The sequence below is a fragment of the Trifolium pratense genome, linkage group LG3 (assembly GCF_020283565.1).
Source record: "Trifolium pratense cultivar HEN17-A07 linkage group LG3, ARS_RC_1.1, whole genome shotgun sequence".
NCBI classification, from domain to species: Eukaryota; Viridiplantae; Streptophyta; class Magnoliopsida; order Fabales; family Fabaceae; genus Trifolium; species Trifolium pratense.
Window position 1 is genome coordinate 44,736,138 of NC_060061.1, and position 24,979 is coordinate 44,761,116.

The following is a 24,979-nucleotide window of genomic DNA, read 5'->3' on the forward strand; positions in this document are numbered from 1 at the left end:
AATCTTGACTCCTAAATAACAATTGGATTGGATCACGTTTGAAGACGGAGAAAATATATACTCACTCCGTCTCAAAATATAAGTAAAAGTTGGTCAACAAAAGTATATGTATTTGTTCCAAATCTTTAACAAAATACATCAAGTTTTTTTGACCCACTTTTACTTATATTTTAGGACGGAGGGAGTATTTTAGTTTAGTGCACCGACTTCATCATTTCTTTACTTCGGAATGGAAACTTGTGATGGGTCCACAATCCATCAAGTGTATCCCACTAGTTTGTTGTATTTTTGTCAAACTTTAGTTGTTTGAATAACATAATTGACTTGAGCATTGGAATTTTTGTAAGTACATGTTAGGAAAAATAGGCGTAGAGAAAATAAAAGAATGCAAGCACAACACAAAAATATAATATGGAAATTTCAAAACCGGAAAAAAAATTACGGTCGTTGTCAAAATTGACAACCAGAGAATATCACTATGTGAAAATTGTTACAACACATAGACTTCACTCTCAAACATCTCATGACCCCAATACACCCACACTCTCCAAAGTAAATACCTAACTACATCTCACAACACTATAATAAAAGAGTAAGAGAAAAACAAAAAAGTCATATATAAGCTTAAAGTGATACCGATCAATGCAATTACAAACAAAGAACTTAGGTCCATTATATAACCTTGACCATTCTAAGTGATGTGAGACTTCTTCAATATAATTTTTTTGACCTTTTTTTTCTTCATTAGCAATGTGATACTTACATTACAATCAACCTTAATATTACATCATCACCCATCTCGAGGAGCAGCCACGGTTCTATGGCGCATCATATCAACTTCGGCTGTCGTCTTCGGGTCCATACTCCATTATATAGTCTTTCTTGTATGGCTGCTTTTCATATTAATTAAACAAACTAAATCTCTTGATCTAGAAGGATATGATCGAGATAATTAAAAATCAAGAATAACGGAGAAGGTACGTAAGAGCTGAAAAAAGAGAGGTATATATATTTGATAAAGAAAAAAATCCCAATGAAAGAAACAGAACACACTTGAATTGGCTTAGCGGTGCTATTGACTTGGACTTTATAGTGTATTTCTCTTAAGGTCTGTCAATTTCAGTGGGCTAGTTTATGCCGAAAAAAAAAAAGAAAAAAAAAAACTCTAGCTTTAAATCAAAGTGGGCAGTGAAATTAGTCCCCTCAGATTAGTCGAACTTAAGCCAGATACCGAGTTTAAATAAAAAAAAAAAAAGAAGAGAAAAACATGGATAAATTTAAATATTGCTAGTACACCAAACATGTTTTTTCAACGTAATACATTACCAATATGATATTGTTAAAAAATTATGAAATTTCTACGTTCTATATAATAGAGTTACAAACAGAGTTTCATCAGAAAACAAAGAGAGCCATAATTCTGTTTCCAATATGATGGATCTTCAAATCCTATACTTTACATCCATTTTCTCCCTTTTTATTTTTGTGTTCATAGCAAACAAAATAGTAACCAAGAAATTTAACTCAACTCCAAATTTACCACCAGGTCCATTGAAGCTACCTATCATAGGAAACATACACAACCTTATTGGTTCACTTCCCCATCATAAGCTAAGAGATTTATCAACAAAATATGGACCTTTAATGCATCTAAAACTTGGTGAAGTTTCAACAATTGTAGTTTCATCATCAGAATATGCAAAAGAAGTGTTGAAAACACATGATCTTGTATTTGCATCAAGGCCTCCAATTCTAGCTTCAAAGATAATGAGTTATGATTCCCTTGGTATGTCTTTTGCACCTTATGGTGATTATTGGAGACAACTTAGAAAAATTTGTACTTTAGAACTATTAAGTTCAAAACGTGTCCAATCTTTTCAACCAATTAGAAGTGAAGAGATAAGCAATCTAATAAAATCGATTGCTTCAAAAGAAGGATCACAAATTAATCTCACCAAAGAAGTGTTTTCAACAATATTTACAATCACTTCAAGACTAGCCTTTGGAAAAAAGTGTAAGGAAAATCAAAAATTCATTTCGGTCGTAAAGGAAGCCGTGGAGGTTGCCGGAGGTTTTGAGTTGGGAGATTTGTTCCCTTCATTTAAATGGCTTCAACATATGTCTGGATTGAAGCCTAAGCTTGAAAAGTTGCACAAACAAGCTGACAAGATAATGCAAAACATTATTGATGACCATAGGGAGGCTAATAAATCAAGGGTCAATGAAGATGAAGGTGAAAAAGTTGAGGAAGATCTTATAGATGTGCTATTGAATCAGGATTGTTTAACTGATAATAGTGTCAAGGCAGTCATCTTGGTAAGCATATTAATATATTACTTTAATTAATCTAAGTTGAACTATTTAGGGATTCTTTTTATCTTAAAAATATAATTAGAGATGAGATAATAGTGTGTTTGGAAAAAAAAAAAGGGGTTAATTTGCAATTTATAATTTTGGAAAAAATAGGGGTGAATTTGCAATTTATAAAATTTGTAGGGGTTAATTTGAAAATTTTGAAATAGATGGGAGGAAAGAATTTTTCTCTTTCTTAACAAAATAAGAGTAAAAATGACTTAACTTATCAATATTCACGAGTTCTTAATCTATTTTTCAAATTTAAGATTTAGGACCAGAGTATGTATATATCTTATATTGGGATTGCCTAAAAAAATCTCATATATTGGGATGGATGATTTTTGGATATATTAATCATTTTAACTAAGTAGATTTCTTGATCATGAAGGATATGTATGGAGGTGGAAGTGAGACATCAGCTGCTACCATAGTATGGGCTGTGGCAGAGATGATTAAAAATCCAAGAATCATGGAGAAGGTACAAGCAGAGGTAAGAGAGGCATTTGATAAAGAAAAAATAACCAAAGAAAGTGACATAGATAAGTTAAAATATTTAAAATATGTTGTAAAAGAGACATTGAGATTACACCCTCCAGGTGCATTTTTGCTTCCAAGAGAGTGCGGACAAGCATGTCAGATAAATGGATATGATATACCTTTTAAAAGCAAAGTCATCGTGAATGTTTGGGCCATTGGAAGAGATCCAAACCATTGGACTGATCCAGAAAAGTTTTATCCTGAAAGGTTCATTGAAAATATTGTAGACTATAAGGGTAATAATTATGAGTACATTCCATTTGGCTCTGGTAGAAGAATATGCCCGGGGATCACATTTGGTTTAGCCAATGTTGAATTTTCCCTTGCATTGTTGATGTATCACTTTGATTGGAAACTTCCCATTGGAGTGAAGAAAGAAGATTTAGACATGAGTGAGACTTTTGGAGTAACTATGGCTAAAAAAGAAGATTTATACCTTATTCCTTCCACTTATCATCCTTAGCCTACTCTAGCAAGCCAACAAAAAAACAAGACAAGGCGAAACAAAATTTGATGCAAGGCAACTGTCCATCACGAATAGAAGAAAGTTCCGGTAGTACAGATGATGAATATACGGATGAAGAATTCGAAGCACTGGAAATTTGGGAAATCGGTAAAATCTTAAATTTGAAGGCATAAAAAGATAACGAGTATGTTGTAAAAAGATCGTTCAATGCATGCGCAGAAGCAATAGAAAACGAAATAAGAGCGCGCTAATGCTGCATTGGTTAGAGTTAGCTAACTTTGAATTGCTGTGATTGTTGTTGCTTATTGGCTTCCTTCCATGTGTTTTTTGGAGGGCTGCTTGTAGGGTGTGTTAGGGTGTAGTGGTTGCTGCATTTGGGTTTCAGTCTCTTGGTGTTATATTTTTGTTGGTGTGTTTTTTTTCCTCTTCCTCCCCTTCTTAGAAGGCATGGAAGTTTTGTCTTTCGTGGCTTTGCCTTGTTGTTTTTTTTAACGCTTAATTGCATGTATAGTCCCTTATGTTTATTTTAAGTTTTAATTTGGTCTATCATGTTTAAAAAGTTTCAAATTGATTCTTTTAGTCAAATTTTTATTTAAATCGTCTACGTGACTAATTATGGATTTGCATATGCGGACAACTTAAGAAGGTACTATGTGAAAGTTATAGAAAAAATTAATTCAAAATTTAACAAAAAATTATAAAAAATTAACTCAAAATTTAACGAAAATGACGAACTTATATTAAAATCAATATAACATAAGGGACAAAACATGAAACTTTTTAAACATAAGAGACCAAATTAAAAACTAAAATAAACATAAGGGACTAAATATGCAATTAAGTTTTTTTAATGATAGATATATATATTATATATTAATATAACTTGTTGGCTTTGTTATGTTAAGTCTTTTTTCTTGATAAGGAAATAATTATGTTTTTATGTGTGTATGGCAAGATTTTAAATCTTTGGAAATGAAACTATTATTATAGTTTGCAATATAGTTGTCCGGTCAAGAATTTTTGTTTTGTTGCTTCTCATTGATCGGATTCTATCCATAAATAGAATTTTAGTACTATAGCAATTAAGAAAAATGCTCAATGCAGCTAAGCTATCCATAAGTAGTATTATAATACTATACAATTTTTTTTTTGTCAAGTATACTAGTGGTTGGAAAATCCAAGTTAAATGTGAATAAGTGAAGTATCTCGAGTTCGAACTCGGGCTCATGCACATAAAGTGCGATATCCATACCAACTGAGCTATGCTCCTGGAGACTACTCCCTCCGTACCACAATATATGTCACTTTGGAGGAAAAATTTGTACCACAATATATGTCGCTTTATATCACCAATGAAGCATTTAATGCTATTTTTCTTATTATACCCTTAACTATTTATTACTCTCTCTTCTTTCCATTCTTCAAATTTTTTTTTCCATACCATAAATGAAGGACAATTTTGTAAATCAACTCATAATCTCTCTTTTCCATACAACATTAATTATCTTTCTTAATATGTGTAAAAGTGTCAAAACGACATATATTATAATACGGAGGGAGTACTATACAAATATTCCTTTTTTTTTTTGAACGGCAAAGACTACACAAATACTCTAATTCCTACAATTTATATACAATAATTGATGATGACAGCTAAGCATATATTCAGCAAAAATAAGAATCTTAGTGATGACAAAATCACAACAATAATTAAAGATATCATTAAATTACAACATTAATTAAGATTACAACAATAATTAGAGATTAGATAATTAAAATCACAACAATAATTAGCAATTAAATTGATAATGGAGCAGGATATTCTTTATTGACATTCCCTCCGGAGAAAAATTAAAATGATGTTGGTGTAGTGTTGGGAATAGGCTGTACAGGGGCCTTCGGCCTGGCCTGATTTGTTTATTAAAAATGTCAGACTTAAGTCTTAAAAAGAGTCTATTTATATAAATAGACCAGACTCATGCTTCTAAAAAAACCTACAAAGCCTGATAGATGGGTCTGTTTATATTTAATAATTATTGTTTATATTTATATAATATTATTATTTATATCTTGTAAAAAATATATTATTTTTTTACAAAGAAAAAATATATTATTTAGACAAAATATTTCAGCACAATTCACAAATCATCGGGTTAACATTAGTGCTTAGTAAACAATTTGTATTATGGCATACTTAATAGATTTTGTCGTAATCATACTTATTATTTTATTAGCTTTTAATTACTGTGTTAATTATTTTATTAGCTTTTTCTTAATGTTGTAGAAATTATAAAAATTTAAACGTGAAATAGGCTTTAAGGTATGTTTGGCCTATTTAAAAAGACTATATAGAGGCTTTTATATAACACAGACTTTTAAATAGGATTAAAGGTCAGGCCAGGCCAAAAAAAATAATATTTGATAAGCCGTAAACCAGACTTAGATTTGAAGAAAAATCATAGGCCAGACTCAGGCAAGCCTGGACTGGCCTGTTCCCAACCATATGGGTGGTCAAGCATCAATTTCCTGATGTGAAACTGATGCACAAGTTCAAATAACATTAATTAAAATATTTGTTGGTTGAAGTTGTAATGTGACAAGTGTCACGACCCAATTCCAATCGTGACCGGCGCACGAACTAATACTAGTCCGGCAAGCCTAATGACCGAATTTAACAAACAATAAATATATTATTTCCAAATGACTATTTACTTTAGAACAATTTTACTGAAATTTCGACAAAGTCTCATTTGTATTTTCAATGTTTCCAAATCAGAATAAATCCTGTTTGCAGCATATACATCATTCAGTCAAAATTTTCAAAATATACATGTTTAAATTTATACATTTCAAAACAAGATATTCCTAGACTCAAAATAGCTGCAGATACTCGATCAACTCCAAATATACATATACAAAATAGTTGTTCATCAAGAAGGCCTACCAAAAGAGTCACTACTAGAAAAAAATTCATTTGGGACGGAAAATTCTGTCGCACAACAGTTGAAATTTCTGTCCCAAACTAATTTTGGGACGGAATTTGTGACAAACCAAATTTCGTCGCAATTCGCGCGTCGCAATTTGTTGGGGACGGAAATAATCAAACTGTCGCAATTTTGGGACGGAATTCGGGACAGAAATAATTATCAAACATTGGGACCTTTTTAACATTCCGTCTCAATTTACTGACAGATTTTAAAATTCCGTCCCAATCAAAGTGCCGCATAATTTTATCCAATTTCTTGTTTCACTCTAATAAAATCCTAATAAAAGTAATTACTTATATAAATTCATGTAATAATCATCAATTTTCATTCAACTTGTAAGAAATTACATATTTACTTGTCCGATACAAAACATAAATTGCTCAATCATAAACATAATATACATAATCCAAATTATAACAACATATCCAAAAGACTAAACTTCTAATAATTTTGAAGTTTTTACATTCAAAGTCATCACTATTATTATGAAGGCATGGACACACATGCTTCCATCTAAATGCAATCCATATCAATAGGCTTCGGCAAGTACTTCATTATCACCAAACTCCTAATATTGATGTAGAGACTCAAAGTATGAACATAGCCGGAGAATGTTTTCCCTGTAAACTAAAATAAAAATAGAAAACATTAATTGACTGGGGTCTATCTCAACAACTAATTTGCAACAAGTTCAAAAGAATTCTCCCACAAATTAATTAGTATGCATACTTAAAAGAAAAAATGTAACAGGAGGTTGCTATCACATATAGTATCCTATACCTCATACATTATCTATTGTTCTGAAGTTGTATGTATTTTTGCAACATATATACATAGTAAATTAGTCAAGATGCTCATAAAAAACTAAAATGCAGTGATATAAGATATATTTGTTTTCTCTTTTTTTGTGCTGCACAACTAACTAATCAACTAGTTAAGTACAAATGAAAGGAAATAAAGGCCTAATACATTTTAAAAACTTAATATTCAACATTCAACCATTCCCAATTCAGCTTTTCAACAAGTCTATATTTCTTTTGCTTACTCAAAGTAAGACAAAAACAAGGCAACTGATAATTTAGTACACACATATGCATCACTTGTACAAAAACAAGGGCCTTTTTAATACCTTGGCATAAAGAAAATACTTGATCAGTTCAATTCAAATTCCATTAGCTAAAACTTCAGTCATTGTTTCTCCTCTTACTGCATTACTATTAATCAAGAGAAAGGTTAACACATAGAAAAAAGTTTCTTCAGCTCCAAATTATGAGATACAACCAAAACACCATAACAATGATCAAGAGTCAAGACTTACCCCCCATATGATAAATAAGCTATTGAAATTCTCTACCTCTGCCCCATAAACTACGACAGTTGCAGCAGAGCATACAGCTGCATAACCTGTAAAAATGAAATTTTGGATAACACAAGACCAGTACAAGAATCACAATATATCACTCCTAACATCCTGATGAGAAGCCTAATGAAAAACACACCTACAACTCCTGATCAATATATAAACCAAACCAAAGAAAATAAGAAAAGTAACTTGAAGCACGTACTTTTCAAACAAAAAAAAAAAACTTGGAAGAACATATATATGCTGCACCCATCTTTCCAGCCAAAAGAATACATTGAGCTCAAACCACTAATCAAATCAAAATGAACAAAAATTAGAAAACAGCATTAAGGAGAAACAAAAAAATACTGGATAAATTCAATCAAAATTTTCCGAAACAAATCATTAACTAAAACTGAAGACATCTAAAGTAATCACGATACCCTAGATCCAGCGATATGTATATGAAACAACCCTGTTCATCATATACAGAAGTGATAAAACATAGAGAAATTTCCAAAAATATCATAATAATACTGAAATTGAAAATAAAAAATTGAAGAGTTGGTTGAGAACTTACATCAACAACCCTGTTTATCATCTTCTTGTAGCTTCAAACTAGAGAGACGATAGTTTCCTGTAGCTTCAAAACAGTGTTCGGCATAAATATAGGGATTGAGAGAGAGAGAGGAATTAAAAAAATTGAAGAACTAAAATCTTCCTCTTTACTCATAACAAAGATAGAGATCCAATGGAGGTCAGGGAGAAGTTTAAACGAAAAGGGGATGGAAAATTCGTACCGACGATAGTGACTGAGTTGAGAGAAGAGACGGTGACGATTGAGTTGACTGGTGTTGAGACGAGAGATGAAAGTGATGGCCGGTGACTGGCGTTAGGGTTCTCTGGTAGCGATGAGTCGATGACGAGACTGAGTGCTTCATTCTCACTAGCGTTAGGGTTCAATTGGCTTCTTTCTCTAAATTGCCTGTGTTAGAGATTTATCTTTGTTTTACCAACATTTATCAAATAAACTTTTTTTTTTTTCCAGTTATCTTAATAATTTATCTATTAAAGTAAGTAAGTCTTTTTTTTTTTTGACACAATAAAGTAAGTCTTCTAATTTACTTAAAAATAATAAAATTAATTCTTACAATTCTTTGATTTTACCAAATATAATTTATATTTTCGTTTGGTACAATTAGAATTATTTTAATTTAATAAAAGGCCTAAATCCTTACCAAAAAAATAAAACGCCTAAAATAATTATTTTGTATATACTTGCATAATTTAAATTTTTTGTGAAATTTTATAAACCATAATAAATGATATTAAATAATAATTATAATAAATAAAAATTAAATACCCCTTTTTCCCTTTAAATGATATTAAATAATAATTATAATAAAGAAATAAAAATTACATTCCCGTCACTGTGGTAATGGCGCCAATTTTCCCCCTTTAATTTCACTAAATTTTGGAATAATTATGAGACGGAAATACAAATTCAGTCCCAAATTTGCGACAGATATTTTACTTTGTCTCAATTTGGAGACGGAATATCAATTCCGTCCCAACTGACCAAAGAAATTTAAAAAGAAATGTTTCTGAGTGAAAAGCGTCGCAAATTTCGTCCCAATTTAAATATTTTGGGACGGAAAATATTTCGGTCACAAATTTCCGTCCCAGATATATTTGTAGGTTGAAGTTGTAATGTGACAAGTGTCACGACCCAATTCCAATCGTGACCGGCGCACGAACTAATACTAGTCCGGCAAGCCTAATGACCGAATTTAACAAACAATAAATATATTATTTCCAAATGACTATTTACTTTAGAACAATTTTACTGAAATTTCGACAAAGTCTCATTTGTATTTTCAATGTTTCCAAATCAGAATAAATCCTGTTTGCAGCATATACATCATTCAGTCAAAATTTTCAAAATATACATGTTTAAATTTATACATTTCAAAACAAGATATTCCTAGACTCAAAATAGCTGCAGATACTCGATCAACTCCAAATATACATATACAAAATAGTTGTTCATCAAGAAGGCCTACCAAAAGAGTGACATTGACAAATCTTTAACTCTGATAGAAGCTTTCTATTCAGTTGACTTTGAATCTGAAAAAAAATATAAGATGAAGGAGTAAGTCACAAGGACTTAGTGAGAGATAACAACCATTACCAACTAGATGGGAAACACACAAAGGCACGAGCATTTGATTTTTAGAAAGCTTGTAATAATTATTGTGTAGCAGTAACTACGTACTATAAATAATATTCGATCCAAATCATTATAGAGTTTGAAATTTGAAATAATAAAAAATATAGAAATCCAATCAAATAAAAAGAAGTCATAACGAGAGAATCGAGAGACGGCTCCATCTCGTTGATAGCCCTTTCCTCCTAAGAGTGGCCTTTCACTTAGGGGCGGCTCCATCTAACGGATAGCCCTTTTCTCCTCGATTACGAAAATACATCCTCATCTTTAATTAGAGAGTCTACAATATCGTTGATAGCCAATTCGTTACGAGAGAATCGAGAGACGGCTCCATCTCGTTGATAGCCCTTTCCTCCTAAGAGTGGCCTTTCACTTAGGGGCGGCTCCATCTAACGGATAGCCCTTTTCTACTCGATATTATATAACTAGGTGCACCTAGACCGTTATCCTCGTTATCGGTTACTTGATCGAAATCATTATTCTCAAAACATATTTATCAAAATCCACGTTTCACAAGATATTGAAATTTATCTAAAAATACCACAACAAACCTCATTTTCAATTCATTTGTTCAACAAGTCATGGATAAGTCCAAATAAAGTATAGTTAAATTTGATGACTTGGAAATTATATAACAATGACGAGAAAATGTTCAAAGGGTGTGTTCCCCAATTTTATAAATACTTTAACATAGAAAATAAGCAACATAAAATTGATAATAGTAGTTAAAATAAGTAGTAATGATCATCATCAACTCACAACTATGACGAATCAACTCCGTTCCTAGCAATGCCTTCCGGAATGACCACCGGAGCAATTTTCATCGAATCTGAACATCATACAACAATTTCAGCTCTCGTGAAAACTTATTTAATATCACACTACCAATAGATAAAAGAATTAGACAAAACCCCCAATTTGTTAGAGTTAGAGTTTAAAGTGACTCATGAAAAATCTAAGAGTTTACTACACACTAGTTCTGCTACTCATCCAAAATAGATATCATTTTTAAACTCGTGAATCATAAAATTTTACCTCAAAGAATATAAATGACCAACTTTCAAGAGATGGATATTCTTCTCCTTTCTTAGAGCAATAACCCTAACTCCAAAATCTTTACCCATGAACACTTTTAGACTAGGAGATAGCTTTGCTTATATGAGTAATTAACCATCAAGAGTGGAGAGAAGAGAAAAAGAATTATGGTGAATTGGAATAGAGACGAACAAAATGAAAGTGAGAGTGGAGAGAATTCTAGAAGATGGGAGTAGAGAGTGAAAGGCACGTGAGAGAAATAGAAAGGGGTGGGTGGGGTTTCCGTGTTTTATTTGGTTTGTCTTTTTGTCCCATGTTTTTTTTTTTTTTATTATTATTTTTTATATTTTTTTTTATTCTAGAAAAAAAAACCGAAACGGTGCGTTTCAATCTTCCCCCCTTAAGAAAATTCGTCCTCGAATTTATACTACTAATCTTGATTTTTAAATAAATGTGGATACTTGTCACACATGACTTATTTGGGTTCTCAAGTTATTACCTCGTTAAACAATCTTTGCCATAGAATCTCTGCTTAAACGATACCCTTTGATCATAAACATATATATCACTTCCTTATCTATATATATTATAGCTATCAAATGGTTCAACATAAGAAAAATCCTAGTCTAGCTGCACATTTTCATGAATAATCACATGAAAGGGTCATAAAGGTATTTCTAGAGCATAGAAATATAAAATACCGTACGGACTGTCGAGAGATCTGGTCGAAGTCCCAAGTGATAAGATAGAAGTTCGAATCTCTACCGAAACTCTAACATTCCATTGAACCTTAAACTAATTTCCCCCCTTCTGCCAAACCACAATACACCCTACATTTGTGAAACATGTAGGAATACATGCATGCTCTCCCACTGTGAACAGTAAGGGCGACATCTCTGATTAGAGTAAGACTTTTCCTACTTCGAATTGTCATTAAACACTCCTAGAAAATCTTAACCTTTTCAACAATATGTTGAATCAACTCTAGGCCCACTAGTTTAGAGTTTAGACTAGCCAACATCCAATCATACTATCAAAGACATACATTGTCTACATACAATGCCTCAAAGGCGCCACTTTAATACTAGATTCGTAACTATTTATATGAAATTTCCATCATAGAAAAACATTGGTCAACTTCCTCTAATAATAAGAACACAAGCACGAAACATATCCTCTATGTTTTTTTTTTATAGTTTTGACAAATTGACCATCGGTCCTAGGATAATGATTGTACTAAGATTCAAACGGGTTCCTATTTCTGATAGACATCTAAAACGGAGCAGACAACTGAGCACCATGTTGTCAGAGATAGTAAAGATTGACATACCATGTAAAGAAAGGATCTAGTTTAAATAAATCTTAACATAATGATCTATGGATGGTTTAAAGTTTCTACTGTTGCTTATATGTAAAATGGTCTACTGTTGGCACAATTCCACTAGCATTCTTGCTGTAACTAACTAAAATTCAACAATAGATCTTAGAATCACATCTCTTTTAGTTCAATGGTTTATTACTTTAGGCATTTGGAATCATACTTTCACATCTTACAATCATTAAAACAATATACTCAAGGTTCTCACTCTTGTGACATCTGTAAGACCACCCCCAACAAGAACTTATATAAGGTTGCAACATTACTTTCAAACAAAACACACAAGGAATTGAACATAAAATTAAAGGTACCGAACTTAAATTATGTCTTGAACAATGATGTATGGAGGTTTTGGGAGTAGCACTTCACACACTTCTAGTTTTATTTGACACCCTGCTTTAACTATAATCATTGCAGCATATCAAAATCTCCTTTCCACCAACATGCTTCCGCTGCGCAACTCTGATTTGTTTGGTAAGTAGTTTATGACCGTATTCCATAATACTCACCTAATTTACTCTCTACTGTTTCAATTTATCAACTCGTGATCTAATAACCCAAGAAACATATAGTAGGAAATATTGAGAGGTTTAAAAAATAGTCTTCAAGAGCTTATAAATAAAAAATACTTGTTTCATTCATTCCAGAAGTTAATCACCTTGAATGACTATCACAGGGCATCATTCTATTATAACTAGTATTTATGTTACATAAATAAACCACCTACTTCATATTTAATTTACATCTTAATAGTCTACCAACCAAGCCTGGACATACTCAATCCAAATGTATTCCTAAATCAAGGAATATTAAATTTCAAGTTTAATAATATCCTTATCAAGGCCTAAATTTTTACTAATAAATATGTTAATAGCCTAGAAGCTACTAACCAATGCAGAGTTAATAGGTGGTTTTCCGCATGTTTCTATTGCTTAGGAATTCACAGATAAGTAATTTTTTATTTTTTTATTTTTATTTTTGGTGACTCATAAGAAAAGGTAGAATTTTGAGACTTGAAAATAAATTTTTCAATCCTAGTAGGTCTTCAATACAATCTTGATTTGAAAACGCTCAGGTTTATGACCGTTCCTAACTCTATCAAATATCCATAAAGATGTTAGAGAATTAGTAAACTCAAAAGACATAACCAGAATTATATAATGCTCATAGTATGTGCAAAGAGTTTTTATTGAAATAAGACCCCTCTCAACCTTTAATTGGTGATGCCTAGACCGCAAATCAATCCTAGACAAAACACTTAACTTCTTGAAGTTGATCACACAACTCGTCAATTCAAAGTAAACAATATTCAATCGTTACTACCCTCCTATTCGATTCTCTACCACACAATATCACATGGGTTCATCTTTCTTCCCTATAAACAATATCACGGCTTCCCAAGGAAAAGAAGTTGGACTAATAAATATCTTATTGAGAAAATCATATAGCTTTCTCCCTTAACACTTAAAGTTATGCTAACTATTTGATGAAGAGGTATGGATGTCGTTGAGTGTTAGGAACCAAGTTTATAGATATCTTAATATTCTTATCATGAGGCAATCTAAGAAATTCTTCAGGAAAAACATTAGGAAACTCACGTTTTTTGGAACTATTTAATGTTTTTTCTTCACTCACTTGTATTTCCATAATCAAGAATAATTATCCATAATAACTCCTTTTTTTTTTAACAACTTGTTAGATCCTAAACAAGAGGTTAAATTATATGGTACAAAATCACGTTCTACTCGCAAAGGATAAAAGCGATTACCCAATATCTCAATTCTCACTCCCTTGTTATAATAGACTAAGGTGATATGATGGAAGAACGTCCAATTCATACACAACATCCTGTCATAATCTATACTAAAGCTACCAGTGTTAATTCATAACTAGATAATAATTGTGTCGTAGCTGCCAAGGACGACCCCTCCTGTTACTGCATACTCGACCACATTGAAAGTACATTTTACCCTCTTTGAAAAAAAATTCAGATTGAAATCAACCTTTAAAGTCAAAATTATTCTAAGGAAAAGTGAATTATTTATATGCACCATAATCTAATCTACGACTCTACACTGTGTAAAAAATTTTGTCTACTAGAACTATCTCTCTTGTGATAGTAATATTTGTTGTGCCTTGAAAGTTCTGCAAAACGAGTTTTGTTCTTTGAAATTGACATAACCTCAGTTTGTTTAAATCCCTCATAGTCATAATTTAAACCATGCATCTCCAACACTTTCTAAAAGAAAACGAGTCATAAACAATCAAGAGATCTCACTCCATGCCAACGTCGGTGATCCTATTTGTACAGGTAAGTGTATCAAACAAGTCATATACCAAATCCTCCAACTTAAATGATGTCAACTTCACTGCCCCTATATCTGAGCATCCTAACGCTTTTTATAATTAACCTCTTTAGATAGTCAATGAATTTAAGTGGATCCTCACGCACACTCGACGTAGAAAAGGTAAGGGTTTAGGTATCATGAATTTCTCTATATCAACATTAATCTCTCTAGATGGGGTTATCGTCTAGTACTCACCCTGGCTAACTACTTGTGACCCATCAAAATTTGTTTGTCTTAGATTATCATTATCATGCTACTTCTCAACAACAATCACAATAAGTTGTTGCAATACCTTTAGCAATATTTGTCTTCCTCTAGGCACCTCAACACTAACTACTACTACTACAACCAATCACGTCCGTCGACATGAATGCCGCATCCTCGATCATCTACTTTAAATCGACAACGAGTACGTACGAATCATTACTCTTTAACTAGGTTGGGAAGTAAACCATAAGGAAAAACTTTGCTTCTAGTGGAGATCCTAGTGTTGGGTGGCGTCCTGACCAAATGAAAGAAAATTGACCGAATATGGGACAAGACGACAAATCAGATGTAGACAAATCAAAGACCAAAAGAGATCATTGGATTGAACAACAAGTGAGACTACCATAGAATGCTAATAGCTTCTTGCAAGTAAATGGTGCCGCGGTTCACAATTTACTAACAAGAACCTATTCTCATTCTATGTCTGCAGCTATTAGGACCTATAACCAGGCTCTGATACCAACTTTGTCACGACCCAATTCCAATCGTGACCGGCGCACGAACTAATACTAGTCCGGCAAGCCTAATGACCGAATTTAACAAACAATAAATATATTATTTCCAAATGACTATTTACTTTAGAACAATTTTACTGAAATTTCGACAAAGTCTCATTTGTATTTTCAATGTTTCCAAATCAGAATAAATCCTGTTTGCAGCATATACATCATTCAGTCAAAATTTTCAAAATATACATGTTTAAATTTATACATTTCAAAACAAGATATTCCTAGACTCAAAATAGCTGCAGATACTCGATCAACTCCAAATATACATATACAAAATAGTTGTTCATCAAGAAGGCCTACCAAAAGAGTGACATTGACAAATCTTTAACTCTGATAGAAGCTTTCTATTCAGTTGACTTTGAATCTGAAAAAAAATATAAGATGAAGGAGTAAGTCACAAGGACTTAGTGAGAGATAACAACCATTACCAACTAGATGGGAAACACACAAAGGCACGAGCATTTGATTTTTAGAAAGCTTGTAATAATTATTGTGTAGCAGTAACTACGTACTATAAATAATATTCGATCCAAATCATTATAGAGTTTGAAATTTGAAATAATAAAAAATATAGAAATCCAATCAAATAAAAAGAAGTCATAACGAGAGAATCGAGAGACGGCTCCATCTCGTTGATAGCCCTTTCCTCCTAAGAGTGGCCTTTCACTTAGGGGCGGCTCCATCTAACGGATAGCCCTTTTCTCCTCGATTACGAAAATACATCCTCATCTTTAATTAGAGAGTCTACAATATCGTTGATAGCCAATTCGTTACGAGAGAATCGAGAGACGGCTCCATCTCGTTGATAGCCCTTTCCTCCTAAGAGTGGCCTTTCACTTAGGGGCGGCTCCATCTAACGGATAGCCCTTTTCTACTCGATATTATATAACTAGGTGCACCTAGACCGTTATCCTCGTTATCGGTTACTTGATCGAAATCATTATTCTCAAAACATATTTATCAAAATCCACGTTTCACAAGATATTGAAATTTATCTAAAAATACCACAACAAACCTCATTTTCAATTCATTTGTTCAACAAGTCATGGATAAGTCCAAATAAAGTATAGTTAAATTTGATGACTTGGAAATTATATAACAATGACGAGAAAATGTTCAAAGGGTGTGTTCCCCAATTTTATAAATACTTTAACATAGAAAATAAGCAACATAAAATTGATAATAGTAGTTAAAATAAGTAGTAATGATCATCATCAACTCACAACTATGACGAATCAACTCCGTTCCTAGCAATGCCTTCCGGAATGACCACCGGAGCAATTTTCATCGAATCTGAACATCATACAACAATTTCAGCTCTCGTGAAAACTTATTTAAGATCACACTACCAATAGATAAAAGAATTAGACAAAACCCCCAATTTGTTAGAGTTAGAGTTTAAAGTGACTCATGAAAAATCTAAGAGTTTACTACACACTAGTTCTGCTACTCATCCAAAATAGATATCATTTTTAAACTCGTGAATCATAAAATTTTACCTCAAAGAATATAAATGACCAACTTTCAAGAGATGGATATTCTTCTCCTTTCTTAGAGCAATAACCCTAACTCCAAAATCTTTACCCATGAACACTTTTAGACTAGGAGATAGCTTTGCTTATATGAGTAATTAACCATCAAGAGTGGAGAGAAGAGAAAAAGAATTATGGTGAATTGGAATAGAGACGAACAAAATGAAAGTGAGAGTGGAGAGAATTCTAGAAGATGGGAGTAGAGAGTGAAAGGCACGTGAGAGAAATAGAAAGGGGTGGGTGGGGTTTCCGTGTTTTATTTGGTTTGTCTTTTTGTCCCATGTTTTTTTTTTTTTTATTATTATTTTTTATATTTTTTTTTATTCTAGAAAAAAAAACCGAAACGGTGCGTTTCAACAAGAGGAAGAGATATAACATGATTTTCTAATGTTTTTCGAATATAATGACAATCCACCTCAATATCCTTTACGTCTTTGTGAAAATTTGAATACACTTAAATTGTCAGTAAGGAGGGGAGAGTGAATTGTCTTCAATGACAATTTCACCGAAGGTCGGAAGGGATTCAATGTGGATCTCAACTTTCCAAATGCATTATTTTTAATTGAATTACTATAGCAAAAAAATGGTAAGAATTACAATGGACAAAATTTACACAGAAGAGAATCTCTTGCCCAGCAAAAAGTGGTGTGTGTTAAGAAAACCTAGAGACTTCCCAACAACGACAAACAACAAAATCTAGTAAATTGATTTCCATGTATCGAGACAAACAGTCCAATTTGCATCATTATAAACCAACCAAACACTCAGACTTCCTAGCAAAAAAAAATAGGCAACCACCTTTTAAGAGTCGTCTGATTAATTAAACAGCCCAGATCATATCCTATTTTTTTTGTTTGTTGCTGCGTTGGGCCTTCTTGTGGGTTGGGCCTGTATTCTTTCATGCTACATGCATCTCTCCTGCTTACTTTATGCACTCTTGTGATGTTATTTATTTTTTTATTTATTTATTATCTAATTTATTTAATTTGTTTAATTTAAACCAAAAAAATGATAAAAATGATAAAAACCTACAAAACAAATTGTAATTAAATAATTTGGATTTAAAATGAGACCGACAGGTTTACATCTGCTAAACCCTCGAATGACCGAACGTTGGTCGTGTGCTTTGCTTATCGGTTGTTTGTCTTTCGCAAATAAAATTAAAAAATAAAATTGGATTAAAAAGAGGACCGATGGGTTTACATCCGTTAATCCCTCGCTCATCCCTCAAATAATCGAATGATAAAGCTAGATAAACTAATATTAATCTTCTTTGGTATTTTCGAAATCTCATCCTATTTGGTATGTTAAATGGTTTCGAGATATTATACACTGAAACCATTAGTATTGTTAAATGGTTATATATATATATATATACTATTTATACAATATTATTCTGGAAACCATTATGCTGGTTAAATTGTTTTAGAGAGTTAAACAGTAAAACCATTTGTATTGTAAAATGGTTTTATGTGTTTACTAAAACCGATATTGTGTTTTTAGGGTTTTAAAAATCTTGGAAACCATTATGCTGGTTAAATGGTTTCAAATAGTTATACACTGAAACCATTTGTATTTTAAAATGGTTTTACACTAAATGGTTTAATGATTTTAAATACTGATTATTACTGAAACCATAAGTATGGTTTAATGGTTTTGATAGTTTTCTATGTGAAACCAAAATAATTTTCTAATGGTTTTGTAATAAAACAAAAAACCAATGGTTTCGCTAATGATTTATGTTAATTGTAATAAATTAAACCATAATTACAATATATGTTTTAGTATGTAATTTTAAATTAAAATATGACTATATAATCATCCAACACAATTAATTGAAAATAGATTCTTATAATATGTACTTCAAAGGAACAAAAGTTATTATTTAATTGAAAATGGGGGGCACGTTAGAAATTTGGGGGATGTGCTAGAAATCTGGAGGAGGAAAAAAAATTGGGGGGCACGCTAGAAATCTGGGGAGGAAAAAAAATCTGGGGGGCTCGTAAGAAATCTAGGAGAAAAAAAAATTGGGGGGTGCGCTAAGAAAATGTGGGGCGCGCGAGTAATGGGGTAGCATATGGGGGTGCGTTGAGTAATTTTCATTGTTTATACATTGTGCATAACGATGAAGTTTATGCACCATAACTACCGATTTGGATCCTCAGCAGCGAAAGTCTCTGCTGCTGCCCCTGCTGCATCATTTATGGCCATTGGATTATTGTAGTGGCTCAGATTATAAGACAAAAACAACACAAATTTTTTTCTAGTGACACGGAATTATTTTTCTTGGTTTTTCCTTTTCACACTGCACAAACTATCATCGTTAAGAAACACGGAACCATCATTCCTGGTCATTCCTGTTGAATCATTCCTGTGCTATTTTTACCACTTTCTTCATCTAATCAATATGGTAGATAGTTTTACTTTTGTGAAACACTGCCAATAAATTTCCTACCAATCAATTACATATTTTCTCATATTTCTTATTGTTCAAGAACCTTCAATTTTATATGTGAAAGGGGTTTTCAAATTTACTGAAAACATCCATGATTGTGAAATTGTGACCCAATTATGTATAAAAAAGCTTGATTTATCTCAATGATATATAAAATAGAAAACACAGGATTTATTTTTCTTTTTCTTTTTTCCTTTTCTAATCTTGTAATAATAGTTGTGGTGGGATTACCGGTGAAGAAAGCTTTAGCGGTGAGAATTAAAATTTGGGACCAAAGAGAATTAGAACAGAGCATAATTTAATTGTGATACCATCAATTATTGGGGAGAAAACAATTGTCGAGCATACAAACAATGGGTGCCAAAGAGGATTTGGATTCGGAACAGAGCAAATTTGCTGCAAGAACACATTTAATTGTGTTAAAAAATAAAGAACACGTTGTTTTGGTGATTGGAACAGAGCACGATCATAGAGCGGAGTCATGTTGGGCTTTACTTACCTGCTTTACATATTAATATGTATTAATATGGAATAGAAAACCCTATCAATTGAATGGTCAGATCCAGCAGCAGGCACCGCAGCAGAGGTTGCCGCTGCTGAGGATCCAAATCGCCATAACTACACCCTATCCTAAGAGCATAAGGAACTCAATATCGAAATATTTTTCATAAAATTTGTGTATTTAGCTTTTTAAGTGTCATAATATTGTGTTTTTCAATGCAAAAATATTATTTGTAGGATTTCTAACATGTGTTCTTAGGACACACATTAGCAAGACTCTTTATTTATTTATTTATTTATTTATTTTTTGTCGTATATCGAATATTTCCTGCATGCTCAAGTCAGAATCATGATATTGATTATGATAAAAGAAACTTGTGTCATTTTATCTAAACACTCTTGAGTAGTTGTAAGTTTTATTTATTTATTGCAAAACAAAAAAAAAAATTAATGTTTGACCTATTCGTGCAAGACCTATTTAAATAAATTTTTAATTTTTTAATGAATAAAATGAAAGTTTCATCAAACACTTTTTTAGCGTTTGATATAGTATATATTAGAGTTGCAAACAGAGTTTTATCACAACATAATTCTACTTCTTTTTCCCAAATGGATCTTCAAATTATATACTGATAAGCGACTGCTTAGGATCGTCTTGAAAACAGGTAAAAGAGGAACTTGACCCTAACCGCGACCTGCCGGTAGAACCAAAGTTATCAAGATATAGAGGAACTTGACCCTAACCGCGACCTGCCGGTAGAACCAAAGTTATCAAATAAAGTGCGACCCTAACCGCGACCTGCCGGTAGAACCAACACTATAAAGTTCTTATCTCAAGAACAAAGGAAAAGTTCTCACAAGAAAACTCTCAAATTATATTAAACTTCAAGTTGTGCCTTAAGAAGTACATGATAGTCCTATTTATAGCATATCCTTACATAGTAGGATTTATTGTCCACTATCATTCATTCATTATAGACCTTAGAAAATTCCCACTAACTTGCTTATAAATTCCTACTAGCCACTATAATGACTTAGTGCACCACTAGGAAGCATCTAGAGAGCCTAGGGAGCAACTAAAGGTCATCTAAAAACTCTCCTAATACCAAAAACGAAAATTACAATAAAAATAAAGAAAATTGGACTTAATTGTTTTTTTATTTAGTCCAATATTATTAGATCACAATTCAGCCTAAAGATGCTTCTTATCATATGAATTGAGCTTCAAGTTGGGCTGAAGCATCTTCATCCAAATATTTTTTTATGCATTTTTTTATAAGTTTCCTTCCACATGTTTAGGGAACTCATGATCGTATCATTCTCTCCCTCTTCAAGAGGATTTGTCCTCAAATCCAAACCTGCATAAATAACTAAAGGATTAGTAAAAAAAATTCTCTCTTTTGGATATTCCCTTTCTTTTTGCAAGTTGAATTTTTTTTCTTCAATCTTCTCAAAGTTGACATCTTTTTCAACCTCCTCATTTATTTTTCTCTCATAAATTTCCTTTGCTTCACATTCATTTTTCTTTTCTTCTTTTCTCTCAATATTTTCTTTCTCCTCCACTTCTATAACATCATTATATTTTCTCTCACAATTTTCCATCTTCTCTACTTCATTTTCTTTACTTCTCTCAAAAGTAAGATTTCTATCTTCTTCACTAACTTCTCCTTGAGATAAAGACTCTAGAGTACAAGAAGTAAAAGAAGCATTATTAAAAGGAATGATGACATTTTCGGTAACCACAAAAACGCTATCAATTTCTTTTTCGATAATCTCTTCTTTTTCTTTCCCACTCTTAGGAATGGTGACATTTTCGATAGCCACAAAAATGTTCTCAATTTCTTTTTCAATAATCTCTTCTCCCTTCACTTCACTTTCAAGTTTCTCCTTGCTCTCTTGTTTTCTTTTCTCTCTACCAATCTCTTTATTTTGGAAGTTACCCCAAAATACATCAAAATTTGCAATATGTTTTTTTGTTTGTCCCTCACTTTTCATTCTTCTATCTTCTATCTTCTTTTCTCCGTCTCTTTTTTTATAATTTTTTCTATAATTCCTCTCCATGCGATCAAACTTTTCATGAAGCTTTTGAAATTCTTGAAATAATAACTTCTCCAAATGTTTGATGGAGACATGTTTTTCTTTCTCCATATTTTTTTTTTCAACTCTTTTTTTTAACAAGATAAAAAAAATGATAGATCAAACCTGATTTCAAGAGTCGAAGCTCAGATACCAACTGATAAGCGACTGCTTAGGATCGTCTTGAAAACAGGTAAAAGAGGAACTTGACCCTAACCGCGACCTGCCGGTAGAACCAAAGTTATCAAGATATAGAGGAACTTGACCCTAACCGCGACCTGCCGGTAGAACCAAAGTTATCAAATAAAGTGCGACCCTAACCGCGACCTGCCGGTAGAACCAACACTATAAAGTTCTTATCTCAAGAACAAAGGAAAAGTTCTCACAAGAAAACTCTCAAATTATATTAAACTTCAAGTTGTGCCTTAAGAAGTACATGATAGTCCTATTTATAGCATATCCTTACATAGTAGGATTTATTGTCCACTATCATTCATTCATTATAGACCTTAGAAAATTCCCACTAACTTGCTTATAAATTCCTACTAGCCACTATAATGACTTAGTGCACCACTAGGAAGCATCTAGAGAGCCTAGGGAGCAACTAAAGGTCATCTAAAAACTCTCCTAATACCAAAAACGAAAATTACAATAAAAATAAAGAAAATTGGACTTAATTGTTTTTTTATTTAGTCCAATATTATTAGATCACAATTCAGCCTAAAGATGCTTCTTATCATATGAATTGAGCTTCAAGTTGGGCTGAAGCATCTTCATCCAAATATTTTTTTATGCATTTTTTTATAAGTTTCCTTCCACATGTTTAGGGAACTCATGATCGTATCATATACTTTACATCCATTTTCTCCCTTATCACTTTTTTGTTTATTGCACACAAAAAAGTGACCAAGAAATCTGACCCAACTCCAAATTTACCACCAGGTCCATTGAAACTACCTATCATAGGAGGCATACACAACCTTATAGGTTCACTTCCCCATCATAAGCTAAGAGATTTATCAACAAAATATGGACCTTTAATGCATCTAAAGCTTGGTGAAGTTTCCACAATTGTAGTTTCATCATCAGAATATGCCAAAGAAGTGATGAAAACACATGATCTTGTTTTTTCATCAAGGCCTTCTATTCAAGCTTCGGACATAATGAATAACTCTCTTGGTATTGCTTTTGCTCCTTATGGAGATTATTGGAGACAACTTAGAAAAATTTGTACTTTAGAGCTATTAAGTTCAAAACGAGTCCAATCTTTTCAACCAATTAGAAGTGAAGAGGTAAATAATCTAATCAAATGGATTGCTTCAAAAGAAGGATCACAAATTAATTTAACCAAAGAAGTGTTTTCAACAATTTCTACAATAATTTCTAGGACAGCTTTTGGGAAGAAGTGCAAGGACAATCAGAAATTCATATCATTGGTGAAGGAAGCTAGTAAAGTTGTTGGAGGTTTTAATTTGGGAGATTTATATCCTTCTTATAAATGGCTTCAAAATATATCTGGGTTGAAGCCTAAGCTTGAAAAGTTACACAAACAAACTGATAAGATTTTGCAAAACATTGTTGATGAGCATAGGGAGGTTAATAAATCAAGGGTCAATGAAGATCATGGTGAGGAAGATCTTGTTGATGTGCTATTGAAACAGGAATATTGTTTAAATGATAATTGTGTCAAGGCTGTGATCTTGGTAAGTATATTACTCCCTCCGGTTCTTTTAGAAAAGATTTTGTATCTTTTTTATAAAACTCATTTTAAATTTTTGACTAAATTAGTTATCTCTTAACCGCAAAACTTCCAATTACTTTACCTGCTTATTTACCGTAACCAACAAGTAACTGTAATCGAAAAGGGGTTGGAACCACACTTGATGTTAAAATTGACTTTCGAATCAGATTAAGCTGTCCAATGAACTGAATACCAATAGTGAAAACAAAAAAAATTGGAAAACCAATATCGTTATTAACAAATTCAATATACAATTATTCTTAAGGATATATATGTATAATCTCTTATATTGGGCTGGATGCTTTTGAAATAAATTTAACAAACTAGATCTCTTAATTCTGAAGGATATATATGGAGCTGGAAGTGATAGTTCAGCTTCTACCATAACATGGGCAATGGCAGAGATGATTAAAAATCCAAGAATAATGGAGAGGGTACAAGCTGAGTTAAGAGAGGTATTTGATAAAGAAAGAAAACCCAATGAAAGTGACTTGGATAAATTACAATATTTAAAATATGTTGTGAAAGAGACGTTGAGATTACATCCTCCGGGTGCACTTTTGCTTCCAAGAGAATGTGGACAAACATGCGAGATAAATAGTTATGACATACCTTTTAAAAGCAAAGTTATAGTGAATGCTTGGGCTATTGGAAGAGATCCAAATCATTGGGATGACCCGGACAAATTTTATCCTGAAAGATTCATTAAAAGTAGGGTAGACTATAAAGGTAATAATTTTGAGTTCATTCCATTTGGTGCTGGAAGAAGAATGTGCCCTGGGGTCACGTTTGGTTTGGTCAACGTTGAGTATCCACTTGCATTGTTGATGTATTACTTTGATTGGAAACTTTCGAATGCAAAGAAAAATGACGATTTGGACATGAGTGAGACTTTTGGAGTAGCGGTTACTCGAAAAGATGATTTATTCCTTATTCCTATCACTTATCATCCTTAGATACCCCAAATATTAATCGGAAGTGAATAATGATCGTAATGATCATTAGTTTGATTTACGGACATTATTGTGGTGATAATGATCGTAATGCCAAAGGTATATCGTTACTATACACAACACAAAAGAACCAGTTGTGTGTTTAGTTTTTTTCTTTAATCTTGTTAAGAAAATTATGCATTTATGCGTAAGATTTACTTATATATACATACATACAATATTGATGTAAAATGTTACTCATGGTTTTATCAACAAAAAAAAAATGTTACT

General features: G+C 32.3%; 3 protein-coding genes and 1 long non-coding RNA gene across 31 annotated transcripts; 2 read left to right on the forward strand and 2 right to left on the reverse strand.

The window, feature by feature from the left end:
* The first annotated feature begins 1,311 nt into the window (after window positions 1-1,311).
* Window positions 1,312-3,904, forward strand: LOC123918877 (cytochrome P450 71D9-like). 2 transcript variants are annotated; one of them, XM_045971037.1, is made up of 3 exons: window positions 1,412-1,503; window positions 1,566-2,316; window positions 2,744-3,904. In XM_045971037.1, exons 2-3 carry the CDS (start codon window positions 1,645-1,647, stop codon window positions 3,353-3,355), a joined length of 1,284 nt encoding a protein of 427 aa, XP_045826993.1. In that variant the 5' UTR covers window positions 1,412-1,503; window positions 1,566-1,644; the 3' UTR covers window positions 3,356-3,904. The 2 variants fall into 2 exon arrangements, with proteins under 2 accessions (XP_045826992.1, XP_045826993.1); XM_045971036.1 differs by having other exon boundaries at window positions 1,312-2,316.
* Window positions 3,905-6,647: 2,743 nt separating this feature from the next.
* Window positions 6,648-8,731, reverse strand: LOC123918878. 27 transcript variants are annotated; one of them, XR_006812979.1, is made up of 6 exons: window positions 8,488-8,711; window positions 8,268-8,324; window positions 8,131-8,162; window positions 7,664-7,996; window positions 7,475-7,559; window positions 6,648-6,972 (listed from the first exon to the last, which is right to left on the reverse strand). XR_006812979.1 is itself a non-coding variant. In XM_045971042.1 (6 exons), exons 2-6 carry the CDS (start codon window positions 8,286-8,288, stop codon window positions 6,859-6,861), a joined length of 339 nt encoding a protein of 112 aa, XP_045826998.1. In that variant the 5' UTR covers window positions 8,289-8,330; window positions 8,488-8,729; the 3' UTR covers window positions 6,648-6,858. The 27 variants fall into 27 exon arrangements, 6 of the variants coding, with proteins under 6 accessions (XP_045826998.1, XP_045826999.1, XP_045826997.1 ...); XR_006812972.1 differs by lacking the exon at window positions 8,131-8,162 and having other exon boundaries at window positions 7,664-7,749; window positions 7,911-7,996; window positions 8,268-8,330; XR_006812980.1 differs by lacking the exon at window positions 8,131-8,162 and having other exon boundaries at window positions 7,664-7,740; window positions 7,911-7,996; window positions 8,488-8,709.
* A 676-nt stretch (window positions 8,732-9,407) lies between these two features.
* On the reverse strand, window positions 9,408-17,286 carry LOC123918880. The gene is made up of 6 exons (XR_006812988.1): window positions 16,951-17,286; window positions 16,675-16,744; window positions 10,950-15,815; window positions 10,674-10,743; window positions 9,751-9,814; window positions 9,408-9,464 (listed from the first exon to the last, which is right to left on the reverse strand). It is a non-coding gene; the product is annotated as an uncharacterized LOC123918880 (long non-coding RNA).
* A 2,505-nt stretch (window positions 17,287-19,791) lies between these two features.
* LOC123915197 (cytochrome P450 71D9-like) lies at window positions 19,792-24,712 on the forward strand. Its single transcript, XM_045966341.1, has 3 exons — window positions 19,792-19,884; window positions 22,843-23,718; window positions 24,101-24,712. Exons 1-3 carry the CDS (start codon window positions 19,792-19,794, stop codon window positions 24,710-24,712), a joined length of 1,581 nt encoding a protein of 526 aa, XP_045822297.1.
* The last annotated feature ends 267 nt before the right edge of the window (window positions 24,713-24,979 follow it).

Excerpts from the sequence above, each read along its gene's own strand:
- LOC123918877 (XM_045971036.1), top strand. The coding sequence starts at position 1,432 with ATGATGGATCTTCAAATCCTATACTTTACATCCATTTTCTCCCTTTTT. Across the intron at positions 2,317-2,743 it reads GTGTCAAGGCAGTCATCTTG|GATATGTATGGAGGTGGAAG; the intron begins GTAAGCATATTA and ends TTGATCATGAAG.
- LOC123918878 (XM_045971039.1), bottom strand. The coding sequence starts at position 8,288 with ATGATAAACAGGGTTGTTGATGTAAGTTCTCAACCAACTCTTCAATTT. Across the intron at positions 7,997-8,130 it reads TACATATCGCTGGATCTAGG|TGGTTTGAGCTCAATGTATT; the intron begins GTATCGTGATTA and ends TGATTTGATTAG. Across the intron at positions 6,973-7,663 it reads GCTTATTTATCATATGGGGG|TTTACAGGGAAAACATTCTC; the intron begins GTAAGTCTTGAC and ends TTTTTATTTTAG.
- LOC123915197 (XM_045966341.1), top strand. The coding sequence starts at position 19,792 with ATGGGTGCCAAAGAGGATTTGGATTCGGAACAGAGCAAATTTGCTGCA. Across the intron at positions 19,885-22,842 it reads ATAAAGAACACGTTGTTTTG|GGAACTCATGATCGTATCAT; the intron begins GTGATTGGAACA and ends CCACATGTTTAG. Across the intron at positions 23,719-24,100 it reads GTGTCAAGGCTGTGATCTTG|GATATATATGGAGCTGGAAG; the intron begins GTAAGTATATTA and ends TTAATTCTGAAG.